The sequence below is a fragment of the Sinohyriopsis cumingii genome, chromosome 8 (genome assembly GCF_028554795.1).
Source record: "Sinohyriopsis cumingii isolate HCF-2022 chromosome 8, ASM2855479v2, whole genome shotgun sequence".
In the NCBI taxonomy this organism is placed as follows: Eukaryota; Metazoa; Mollusca; class Bivalvia; order Unionida; family Unionidae; genus Sinohyriopsis; species Sinohyriopsis cumingii.
In genome coordinates, this window is record NC_142968.1 from 118,139,590 (window position 1) to 118,153,433 (window position 13,844).

The 13,844-nt window shown below is 35.1% G+C and overlaps 1 protein-coding gene across 2 annotated transcripts in view; it reads right to left on the reverse strand.

Annotated features, from left to right (window-relative positions):
• LOC149794490 (unconventional myosin-Va-like) overlaps positions 1–13,844 on the reverse strand; it is a 232,575-nt gene that overhangs the window by 188,633 nt on the left and 30,098 nt on the right. For both annotated transcript variants that reach the window (XM_089968738.1, XM_089968737.1), the window contains exons 3-5: positions 4,648–4,759; positions 2,454–2,510; positions 1,153–1,297 (exon numbers count right to left, since the gene is read on the reverse strand). In XM_089968738.1, the coding sequence (XP_089824864.1) occupies positions 1,153–1,297; positions 2,454–2,510; positions 4,648–4,759 (314 nt within the window). The remainder of the gene's footprint in view (positions 1–1,152; positions 1,298–2,453; positions 2,511–4,647; positions 4,760–13,844) is intronic.

A 13,844-nucleotide genomic window follows, 5' to 3' on the forward strand; every position in this document is an offset into this window, starting at 1 on the left:
CTCTTTTACATACAACACCACTTGACTTCTTTCGCAATAGCATTTGCTGTAAAAAACTGAATCATCTTAATGGAAAATTATACCAAACTGTAAACAAGCTTGCTTCCAGAACCTTCCAAGTTCATAATCAAGGCTAGGTCTTGAACTCAAATTTAAGAAAACATCTTTTAAAAAAATGACAACAGTCAGGTGGACCTGAATTCTACTCTGAATCACAGACAAAGGTCAAGCACACAACAAAAACAAAAATAACAGCAGGCCTTTTGCAGTTCTTCATGGCATAGTGGCTATAGTAGGAATTTTGGTTTCATTTTCATTTTTATACCCTTTTAATAACATGGAACACAGTGCATGAGAAACTGAAACTGAAACTGTACTAATATTCAAGAGTATAAGAATAGTATTAATCTTGTGTTCCTGTCTACATAACATATAAAGTAAACATGCTTGAACAGACACACTGATAAAGCTGCAATCTATTCTTAACAGCTACTTTTACAACTTCACTTTAAACAAGACTATTAATGGATTGCTACTTTTAAAAAAATCTAATTTTTCGTGATAAAATATGTTTCTTTGCAAATACTTACCCAATCATCATACCATAGGAGAACTTCTCCAGTAGGGTTACCTAGAACTGTCTCACATACCTTTGGGGACTGGAGATGGCATTTCCAGAGTAAGGGGATGAACCTCCCTCCACCTATTATTTATTCTCCTAAGGTATTGTGATTGGGTAACATTTTTAAAGAAGAAACAAACATTTTTTCTAGTAAAAATATGTTTCTTCACAAATAATACATATTCACCCTCCTAGCCACCCCACAGTTACAGCCATATAAAAAGCATGCTTTACACTCCAGCAGTAACGGAGATATTCATGGGTTTTGCCACCAATCCCAATATCAAGGGGAAATAACTCTACCCAACCACCACCTAAGTGGGCAGACAACTTTTTACTCCTTGTAGTTACAAGTTCTATCTGGGAAGACTGGATTTACAAGTAGTAGCACTGAAAGATATTATGATTGGGTAACATATTGAAAAAACATTTCTTAGGATGTGAAGTCCACATTTTTCACATACTAGGGTGACTGCCTTTAAAGGTTTCAATGTGATTCTAATGTAGCAAAAAGTGCAGGATAGGCTTACCTGGCCATTCTCTTAAAGGCCTCCTCTGCCACAGCATAAATATGAGGATCCATGGCCCCCATATCCTGCCCACTATATGCATGGATGATGTCATTGCCATAGATCTCCAGCTGCTCATATGGGTTGATGGCAACAAGCACAATTCCTGCAACAAAAACATCCTTTGAGTAAGAGTGTTAATGATTGATAGCCAAATGGCAGAATGGTCTGGTGTTTAGCATGGCAGACTCAGATGAGCAACTCCTGATATAACTAATGTTGGGTTACCCCTGAGCAATGCTCTTAACTTAAATTACTCTTCATCAGCTCGGCAGTAAATGGGTGTCAGTATCAGTGTCTGGAAGAGGTATTCATCTGAAATCTTCTGAAAACCATCCAAAAAAAGACATGGACTCAAGTAACTTCATGCCATGCAAACTTGTGTTAAGTACTTTTCTTTTCAGTCACCCATAGACTAGAGAATTTTACTACAATTTTTAATAAACAAATAACAATGGCCAATACTGTTACTTAAAGACTGAACATACATTCCTGAAATTCAATTTTTTGTGCCAAATTAATGCTGATGCAAGGCACATGGTAATTAAAATCTAACACAATTTGGTACATGCTGAAAATAAAGACTCATTTTTATGCAATTTGTATACTGCCAATATGATGTACATTAACGGAAACTGCTTTGGAAAGCAACCACAGAGATTTCAAATGAGCTAAGGAATTAATCTGTCCACTATGTGACCTCTATCATACTTATTACAATTTCTATTGGGGCCCTGAATGGCCAAGTGGTCTAAAGCGCTCATCATTGCCATCTTACATTTGTCTGCATGCTTTCAAGTCTTGGGTTCAGACAATGTGGGTATGTGAGAAAGCTTGCCCGTAGCTTCTCTCGGGTCGGTGGTTCTTCCCACGGTTTTCCTGGTTTCTTCCTCCACCATTAATTCTGGCCACCATGCATAGCCTATTGTGTGCTGAAAAATGGCATTAAACCCCACAACAACAACGACAGTACTTAACATGTGATTTTTTAAAATAAAAAATTGTCAATCCCATGTTTATGAGAGGGGCTTCCTATTTTTGAGCCAGGACTCAAGCTTATTCCATGATAGGAATCCTGGACTCAGACTTCAGAAATCCTACTGTAAACCCCGGTACTGCACTTGTCCATTACCCTTCTGTCCACTGGTATGTCAGTCTGTCTGAAGAAGTTGTCTTTAGGTCAGTGTGGAGGAACATTAATAATCGGGAAATATCTGTAGTTGTTCTTTATTCGTGTCCTTATAAAGTATATAAAAACTTACCACAATATGTATATATAGATCTTGTGTCCAGAAAACGAACTTTCAAGTTGTAGAGCACTGAAAAGTAAAATTAGTATAATTTTTAGCCATTTCTGCTTTTAAAGCTTTTAATAATCAAACTCCATTACCTCTATACCTGTGCATTAACTAAGATAGAATTAAATTTTTAACACTATGAAATCTCTAAAATGAGGGAAAGAAAAGATAGGACTAAAAGTGAAAACCTAAATACCAATGATCATATCACTGTGAATAAGGAACCGATAGAGGAGGTAAATGAATTCATATGTATGTACCGTTGAGGCATGGTGTCCAATACTGAAGACTCTGAGAAGTAGAAACCAGAATTAGCAAAGTAAATAAAGCCATCAGTATGCCAAAATACATGTAAGTGAAAAAACCTGGGCTCAAGACTTAGCTGAGACTTTACCATACCAATATCAGTGGAGTGCTACTGTACAGCTCAGAATAGCAGAAGCTAACATAAGAAATAGCACAAAAGCTTGAAAGTTTCAAAAACAAGTGTCTGAGGAAGATTTGTGACATCTTCTGGCCAAACATTATCAATAAAGACTTTCATCAAAGGAGAGAATCAATGTCTCTTGTCCAGATTGTGAAATAATGCAGATGGTAATGGATTGGGCATATATGCTGAAGGTTACTGGATACAATGCACAGGACAGCCCTACACTGGACCATGGATGCAGAACAAGGGGGTTGGCCCAACGAAACACAAATGAGGACTGTGGCCTGACATAAAATGCCATCACATGATGGTTGCAGAACATAAGCAGTGGACTTCTTTTGTTGGAATCTTATGTAACACCTGAGGCACAATGTGAGATGAGGGATAGAATATTTAGCACAGTTGCTGTATTACTGTATTAATGATTCAAATAGTAGTCTAAGAGAATCTATGTTGGGGTTTGCACCAAGACAAGGAAATCCCAGTCGCAGGGTTACATTATTTGACAAATAATGTAACCCCGCAAATGGGATTTCCTAGTCTTACAAAGTCTGACATAGATTATTTTGCTCACCCAGTTCTTTTCCCAATTATCCCAAAATAACCCTGCACTTTTGCACTTTAGTTAACTGATTCAAAACACAGTATTATTCATCAAGTATTATTATTGCTTCTCTCTTTATAAGGTCATCAGGCTTTGTATTCTTTCATGAACATTTGAATAATTATCTAAATAGAATCTAGTTAAATATGACATTCTTAGAAAGGGAAAAATCAAGAAAAAAGTTGCAATCGTTAGATCTTGGAAGTATTGTGCAATGAGCATCTCAAGAAATGTACTACTGTTGGTAAAAATACAGACTGTATATTTATATGAATATGTTAATGAGGGCAATGGGGTGACCCATCAACCCAACGTAAACAGGTACTATGCAAGAGAAAAAAGAAACATAAAACCATTCTATATTATTACATGTACTATATTATCACATGTAATCAACTGGTGTCATACGAAAATAATAATAAGTAAATTCTGGAACTTTCATTTATTTAAAATTTTGATTAAACTGGTGGTGTATGGAGGTGTCTGACAAAGTTTGAAAAACAAAGGTCTAATGTAACATATTTCAAGTTCTTGCGGTCTCTGCAGCAGCTGTTGAGAGAGTTTCATTTTCATAGCCAGTTATGTGTACAGTCTATGTGCCTGGAACAGTTTTTCTGTCATACTTCATTCTATACAGCATAGCGAAATTTATCCTATCTGTAGCTCAGTAAATTTTCAAGTCAGCATCAATAAATGTACCTACCAGTATTAAAAAAATTATTTTACAGGATTTAAAACTAATTACATACTTTCTTGAACTGACCAAAATATTTATTTACTTAGACCTACAGATAAGATAAAATTCAACATGGAATGAACTATAGTGTCAAGCATAATACCAAATACCTTGACTTGGTGTGCATGTGTGTCTGTCTCTCTCAAAATGTTTTATTTGGTATGTTCTCAAAGTTCAATTAATTCTGTATACAATCATTGATCAAACAATAGCTGACATGTTTCTTCTTTAACTGCATACACAACCAAGCTTGGCAGAGTTATAAGATGCAATCAGTTGACCAGTAAATAATGTCCACTTTATTAGCTGGAAATTGAAATGGTATTAAACTGTAGATGTGTTCAGCTTAACAAAAATTAGAACAGTGACTTTTAAAAAATCTACTAACCTTCTGGTTCATTAAGGTAGCTGAGAGAGGTGAGGTCATTCTCTCCTATCAAGATGTCAGGGTTCCTCAGGTGGGGCAGAGATTTCTTTTCTTTTATCTCCAAAAGTGACTCCTGTAACATGAACAATCATTAGTCTTCTTTCCCAAACAATTAACATAACAGCCTTGAGCTTCCTTTTGTAAACTACCATAAATAAACTATTAGTGCCCACGGATACCAATCACACTCCTCCTAATCATTCAAGCACTGGTTCACAAACTTTATTTTTAATGGAACCCTAAATTGGCAACCAACAGACCTCCAGACCCTCAGGCTACTTTCAGCATTAAAAGGGGAAAAAAAAAAGATTTTGTTCTGATGAACTTTCGTAACCCTAGTGACGAACCCAAAGACCCTAAATTGGGACAAACCTGAAATTGGGAACCATTGCACCAGAGTATTTCTTCATATCAAAAATATGTTTACATATTTTAGGTGTACATATTTGGGGTGTATTTTAACTGAAAATTGGTTGGGAGGGGGCCTGCTCAATCTCACTTGAAATGTGGAATATAGTAAAACAGACAGGATCTAACGAAGAAATAAAGATAGGGCTTTACAAGATGTTGGGTAGTGTATGTGTACTTAGTTGATAATTTGGGCATATGTTTTGACAAATTAGACTAAATCCTTCAATTGTGTGTCCTAAAATAAAGTAGGCATTTCATCAATGTTGTCTAAATATGCAACCAAATCTGTGAAAACTGGGTGAAAAATGGAAATGTGCTGTGTTTATTATGTGATGAATATTGACCAAGTCACCAAAACCTTTTGCCCAAATTTTGACAGATGGCTATGGAAGTGATTTAAGGCAGCAAATCACCTCTTTGACTCATGAAATGATTGGTTGTCCACTACCAAGGAGTCAAACTGATTATATTTTAGAAGTAAAGCAATGTTTCTTATAAGATTTAAGATGTTTAGTTAATCCACAAGAGTCCCTTGACAGGACTTAGACAACATATGTTGTTTAGTTGGTCCTCAATGAAAATGGTGCCAATCTGACAGCCTATATCACCAGTCATAACATCATCTTGAATTGTTGTTATTGCTGCTCTGCTGTCTTAAAAGAATGTCCAGAAATCCAAGATAAATTTTTAACAGCCGCATGTTGAAACTATCTCTGATATCCTGGAACAATAACATCTTCACACTTCTGTTGTTTTATTGGATGTCATATCAGCACAATTTTCATTCAAGACCAACTAGACTTCATTACGAGTCTCCTGGTAAAAACCCTGAGACAATATGACCAGCTAGCTATTAAGGTGATTTTTAAGATGGCCATCCATGCAACCATACTAGATGCACAACTGGTACCATTTTCAAATAGGACAAACCAAATACCATGAAAAGTCTTCTGGTAAAATCCCATGGCAATATGTCCATCCATCAAGGAGCTGCAATACAAAAAAACCATGGAGATGGCCTTCATAGTGGCAATTTTTGATGTCAGATAAGTGCACATCCATTCTGGATCAATAAGACATCAAAAGTCTTCTTTTCAAAACTTGCAATAGAACTTTCTGTTTAGCTGAAGTTGCAATTATAAGATTTTCATACTGATTGTCAGATCAGCACATTTTTCAATCAGGATCAACTAGGCAACATAAGAAATCTTTTGGTTAAAACCCCATGTCATTATGTCTTTCCATTGAGGATGAGCAGCAATAACAACAATTCAAGATGCTATTATGGATGGCAATATTGGTCGTCAGATAGATGCCATTTTCATTGAGGACCAACTAAACAGTTTATGATGTCTCAGTGAACTTTATCATCCATCTAGGTGTAGCAATAGCAAGACTTTCAAGATGGCCATCAATTTAGGACAAGCAAACAGATAAACGATGGACAACAGGCCATCTGTAATGCTCCTCTGGTCAAGTTTAGTAGAACTAGAAATGAACAAAAAACTTTGCAACAAGGCAAAAGCCAACCTTTTTACATACAAATTTGGGTCACAAGGAGCATTCATTTTTGTTATTAATCAATATCTTGTAACAGTGGCACTTCCTAGGTTGCTAAAGTATGATCATAAACATGCATTTTACTGACACCACAAGATATCTACAATGTATATCTGACAGGTCTGTTAAAGAAAATGTCATGTTTAATTTGACAAACAATTTATTTTATGGAGTACAGCCATATGACTGTAAGAGTTCATAAACTGTCATACAGGTAAATTCCTACACGCATAAGTGCATGAATAACTAGTGAACGTTGTTCTTTAATAGTTTGTCTTGAGTACATTTTAAATTAAGGATCTGGTACTGTCAAGTTACTGAATCTACAAGACATTTTTTCCACCTTTCCAGAACAGTAAAAAACAAATCTTTCTGATGTTTGAATGGTCTGTCAAAGCAATTGAAAAAGTGATTATTTTGCCCATGTTTGTTCTTGTAACACATATAGACAGATATAATAAAGCTCACTGACCAGCACATAAATGCAGTATGTACCTGTAATTATTGTACAATGAACAATTCCAATTGTAGTCTTTTATTTAGTTTATGCTTTACAAACCACGAGCCAGGTCGGCTGCCTCAGTGTATCCATGAGACAAGCTATTAGCTCCCATCTCCTCAACATGAAATAGCCAGTAATGTGTTAATTATGCAGCAAAAACCAATGCTCTACTGGCATTGTGTTGAAAACATCTCCACTGTATTCAGCCATCAAGGTTTTCATATTTACTGCTAGGGTGACACTAGTGGATGTCAGAGTGGCACTATTTTTTTAAATTTAGGGCCAAGTAGTTATCATTAGAAGTCTCTTGGTGAAAATCATATCTCATTAAGACCATCCATTTCAGTGGAAGTAGTGACAACAAGCTTTTAACGTCTACCATAATGGCATCCATACTGGATATACGATTGACACCATGTTCATTTAGTACCCATTAGGTATCTAAAGTTTACTGGTGCAAACCCCAGGTTAATGTGGCTGAACATTAATAAGCATCAAAGATAACATTTTTTTCAAGATGTACACCATGGTGGTTATATTTGTGCACAGTGGATATAACTGAGGGTCAGTTTGTATCATCTCCCTTTTAAGGACCAACTAGACCCCATAAAAACTCTTCTGATAAAAACTCTGTGTTATAATGGGTTTCCATTTAAAAGCAGCATCAACACGATTTCCAAGACTGACTCAAAGGCAGCCATTTTGGATATCGTATAGCACAATTTTAAGTGAGGACCAATAAGACATTTAAAGAAGTATTCTGGTGAAAACTCTATGCTGATATGACTTTTTGTATTGAAGAGGTAAATGACAACAAGATTTTCAAGATAGCTGTATGTACCATGGTGGCCTTATTGGATACCAAACCAGCACCAATTCCAGTCAAGACCAACAAGACATAAAAAGTCTTTTAGTGAAATCATAAATATTGATATGACTAGCCATCCAGAAGTATCCTGAAGAAAACTGTCAAGATGACCATTGTTGTAGTCATACTGGAGGTAGAACTGGCATAATTTTCATTTACAACCAACCAGAGATATTAAGAACTCTTTCAGCTAATTACACCACGCTGATATAACCAATCATCCAGAAGAATTAGTGAAAAGATTTTCAGGGTGGCCATTGTGGTGGCCATATTGGATATCTGTGCAGCACCCTTTTCATTTAGGATCAACAAGAAACCATAACTATTCTTTTAGAAAAACCCATGTTGATACAGTACAACCATCCATTCAGAAGCAGAGGCAAGAAGAATTGAAAAATGGCTTCTGTGGTGGCCATATTAGCACCATTTTATTCAGGACCAACTAAATATAATAAGAAGTCATTCAGTGGCAAACCCATGCAGACATGACCATCCATTAATAAGGAGTAGCAATTAAGATGGATACTGTGGTGGCCATATTGGATGTCAGATTTACTCTATTTTCATTTAGGACCAACTAGAAGTAAGAAGTATTTTAGTGAAAACCCCAAGATTTTGAAGAGCAGGTGATGAATATATGTACGTAAAGTTTCAGGACAATCATCAAAGTAGTTTTGGTTTGTGACAATAAAACTTGCAATAACATACAGAAGACAGACAATGGATGGACAATGGACAATTGACCATACCATAGGATCTCCTGGATTTGGACCAACAGAACTAAATAAATACTGTCATGTGACTTACAACCTCTCTTTATGTCACAAGATTTGGTTATGACCTTGCTTAAATTCTTACATTTTGCTAGAATTGTTGTTTACTGATATTTTTTTGTCTTTAATCCTAGAATATAATTTATAATATAATAAAATGCGCTTGAAATCCTTACACAGTGTAGACAAGGGCCAGTATTTTATATACATTCTGAATGAGAATATCAAGCTCAAAGTTTAAAACCTTGATCTGTGTATAACTTTAATTAAAACAAAGCTAGGATCACAGAAGATTAAGATTTTACTAAACATGGGTCCCTCTACCAGACTGCCAAGCTCTGATGAATCTGGGATTTTTTTCATAGCTTTAGCTTGAGATTTTTACTCAAAATTTATTAAGAATATGGGGTCAAGACAAATTTGTATAAAACTTCTCAAATTCAGTACATATTGAAATCATACCTGAACCATTCTGTTCAAGTTCCATAAAGTAAGATCTGAATCTATGTGGTTGCCTCTACTTATGACAATAAGTAAACAATGTAAATCCACATCTGCTAGAACACACTGCACTGACAGATCTGGGTCTACAAAAGTCACTGTTGGGTGTGGATAATAAATGAGAAAAAAAAAACTTTAAATCCACATCTGCTAGAACACACTGCACTGAAGATCTGTGTCTACAAAAGTCACTGTTGGGTGTGGATAATAAATGAGAAACAAAACCCTTTAAATCCACATCTGTTAGAACACACTGCACTGACAGATTTGGGTCTACAAAGTCACTGTTGTGTGTGGATAATAAATGAGAAAAAAAAACTTTTTAAAAGGTTTTTCCTCCATGACTTGAGGATGTAGAAAAGGCCAAATGTACCCTTCTGAAAGTGGTAAGAGACTGCTAATGAAAGAAATAATTTTCCCTGCAATGTGTCCCATAATAATGTAAAAACTAATGAAGTACTGGACTCTTAAAAGAGTGAGGTTTAAATAAAAAAAATTTGTCTTTGTATTTTATGGATCTTGCTCTTTTTACCTGTACCTTTCTTCTGTGTACCTTATTGGGAGATAACTTACTTGGCGCTGTATAGCCAGGAATGTGATGATGTGCCATTATACACATACACACATACATACATATATACATACATAAAGTCTAGACTTATAACAAGTGAAATTAAGTCTACAACAAGTCAAATTAAGTCATATGCTGCCACCACCTAATTTTTTTACAATTCAATAAAGTAAATATAACAATCTTCTAATATTGTTATTGTTATGTGACCAATACAGTGAATGGCAGTGCAAGGACTGGATGATATGTAGACAGGCAAGTGGTTTTCTTACTGCCTTTTACCGCTCATATAAGATATTACTGATATACCAGTAAGTTAGGATCTGCAATAATAAACGTAAACCCAGATCTTCCATTACAGAGAGCATGCAAAGTGATTTGAATCTATCATAATCACTTGTTAAATTAACACAATGCACTAAGTTAAACCAAATTTTCACTGTTCATTCATAATAACTGTGTTGTTTTCTATGTACTTGGTAGACAATCTATCATGCACACTCCCATATGTACCTACATGTAGGTACATATGGTAATCTACCATGCATACTGGCTATATGTACCTACATGTAGGTAAATAAGGCAATCTATCATGCAATCTAGCTACATGTACCTTCAGAGGAGGAAACAGGATACATATAAGAATTTTGATCCGTGTACCATATATGATCACTTATAAAGGAGTCCAAGTGCAAAATGCACAGACCCAGATCTGCTGTCGCATAATGCACCAGCAGATCTGAGTCTGTGCAGTTTGTTACAAGTAATCAGCAGAACAAACAGCATATACCAGATCTGCATGTGCATTACGCTAAGGCAGAACAGGGTTTTTGTTGTCTGCAGTTTGACTCAACTTATAAGCAAGTACATATGATATCAGCCACTTCATTTTATATCTTGACTAGACATGGCAAAAGGCCGAGACTAATTATTAATTATTAGTACGCAGACTATGCAATGCAAAACATGCCTGAGGAAAAGGCAGTGGCAAGCACATGTATAATATATTTTAATTTTGTCACAATATTATTGTGCAGGTGATAAATGTCTATTGTCGACCTTAAAGGTGTCAAAATGTATCTACTCTTCACAGATGCAGTCTGCATCAATTCTGATTTAAGCAGCAAATATGCCCTCCCTACCAATTAGGTGTATTTTGACATATCGGAATTCCAAACCAAAGTCTACCACAGTACAAGGAAAAAAATTAAAATACAAAAGGTGTCAAGATAAACAATACTGAATATATCCTGTCTTAATATGAATCTTTTGTCAAAAACTGCTGTACACTGAATAAGTGAGCTAATGTTCTGAAAAAAAATTCTGGATAAATATTAACAAAACCAAAGGGATAGTTTGGTAATATAAACCTGGAATCAAGGTCATTTCACAGTATTCTGAGTCAAGTTCTCCACCAAACCTTCAAAAAACTTAAGAGATATTAGGAATTTCTTAATGCAATGGTCTAAAATAAATGTAAGACATTTGGAAATATCACTGTTTGAAAAACATGGGCAATGACTAAGCTGAATAATTGCTGACTTTATCAAAACCACCAAAAGAAATACTGAAGGCTTCAATTCCCTACTATTAAGTGTTTAGAATGATTTAAATGACAGACGAAGGCAAATCTTTTAAAACAATTATTCCAGTGGTAGACTAAACATGGCTGATATACTATTGTCATGTAGATGTACTCTTTTGCAGATGCTTTAAAAGTATCTTGCATTTAAAGTTATGGCACTCCAACATGTACACCTGTAGTCCACTTCTGTGTATTCTATGCAGCAACCCCATGGTCCCATTGTGGACTATGACTGCTAGTTTGAGAAGCATTAATTGAAATACTTTTAAATTTCATAAGAGTGTCTGAAAGGGACAAAATGCACATTAATGGCTGATTTCCACAAATTCAAGGTAAGGCCAATTCTTCCTTTTAACTGCTGAATGTTGAAAGTAATCTCTAATATTCTTCAGCAGTTAAGATATTTTCAAAAATTAGCTGATGTGGTGGCCAAACTGGATGTCAGATTGACAAAAATTTCATATAGGACCAACTAGGTTTCATCAGGAAGTCTATTTTTGAAAACCCAATACTGAAATGAGAGTTGACGTGACAATATTTTCAAGATGAACATCATGAAGGCCATTCTGATTAACCTAAACCAGTAAAACATGAACTCTAGGTCAGTGACCCTTTCTTTATGGATGTGATACTAAAACAGCTGTATGCAATCATCTGATTTAATTATTCAAGCATGAACAGTTAAACCACATGCTTTCACCAATGCCAGTGCAGCATCAAACATGTGCCACAGTGGCCTACATTTGAGATGACAGTATAGTGCTCATCAAAATGCATTGTTTTAGAAGTGCAATGATTTTAGGCAAAAAAAGAATTTCTACAGGAGGGAGGAAACCTAAATGGCCATGAGCTAAATTAAAATGCACACAAACCCAGAGAGCTGATTTTTTAAGTACTTTTCAAGGACTTTATAAGGACTGACAACATTTTTCAAGTACTTTTCAAGGACTTTATAAGGACTGACATTTTTCAAGGAGTATTTTTCCTTATGGAAATTGAACTTTTGTTCACATTACTTTATCTCTGCATAAAGTGGCACACAAAAAAAATAGAAGAAACAGCATATAATTAGCATGCCATTACTGAAGTGAGATGCTACTCCGTGTGGTAACTATCCATGTGGGGTGTTATTTTATCTACCAAATTTATCCCATTTTATTTATTCATTATTTTAGGAAAATACATGACAAAACCTTTGAACTTAAAATGTGATTCTGATGTTTCATATTCTATCAGAGAAATCCATGGAGTTGTTTAACATATTCATGGACTTTAATGGATTTTTCAAGGTAATCCCTCAAATTCAAGAACTTGTTAAGATCATATGAAACCTAATAATCAAATATGAAAAAGGTGAGTCTGAGTTAGTACAAAAATTGAGCAGTTTGAAATTGCTTGAAATAATCAAATTCAGACTTCTAAGAGATGACTGGTCAAATTCAGTAAATTCTAATGGCTGATTGGTAGGTACTTTGACACGATCAGCCAATCTGATACGAGAATGTTTGAGTTATGACTCAGTATGAAAATTCTTTGCCACCTCGAGGCCAGATATTTCAACTGTACCACTCTGGAAGGTTAAAACTCATAATTAATTAATCTGTCTTGTTCAAAGTTTCCTTGTTTGAACATGCAGAAAACATATGCAGAAATCCTATACAGATGATAGATAGATCAACATTCCACATGCATATGACTGTCATCAACTGAATTGAAAATAACACATGAAAATTTCACATACAACAAACTAGAGATTACACAGATCACACAAAACTTAACTGCTTCAAACTAAAATGATGCTTAACAGATTTCTTGCATAACAATTAAACTGCATATACATCATGCTTTACAAAACCAGAAAATATAGAAATTATTAATTGTTAATTGCTACAAGGAATAACAATTCACAAAACCTACTGATGAGACATATAATGCAAGTATTGTGACATGACACTTACTTTCCACCTTCCCTGTTGAGTTGAAAGAAAAGTCAAAACAAGTTTACATGTTAAAAACTGTCATGGTGTAAAAATGCCCCAAATATATTAAATAATCAAGTCATGTATTTTGTGATGAATATCATCTGGAAGACTAAGCTCAAACAGTCAACTCGTTTGCTCTCAACCCCCAAAATCCACATCTACAATTTATACATGCATATAATTCCAACTGTCAGCAGATCTGTGACTGTGCAGTTTGTAAGGAGTAACTAGCAGAGCAAACAGCACTGACCCTCATTTGGAGGCGCATGATGCTATGGCAGATCAAGATCTTTGTTGTTTGCAATTTGACTTGACTTATAAGTAAGAATATACAGTAGATCTATTTCTGAAAAATTAAGCTGTATACAAAACTTAAGTAAATTCTCAATTAATATCATTCTAACT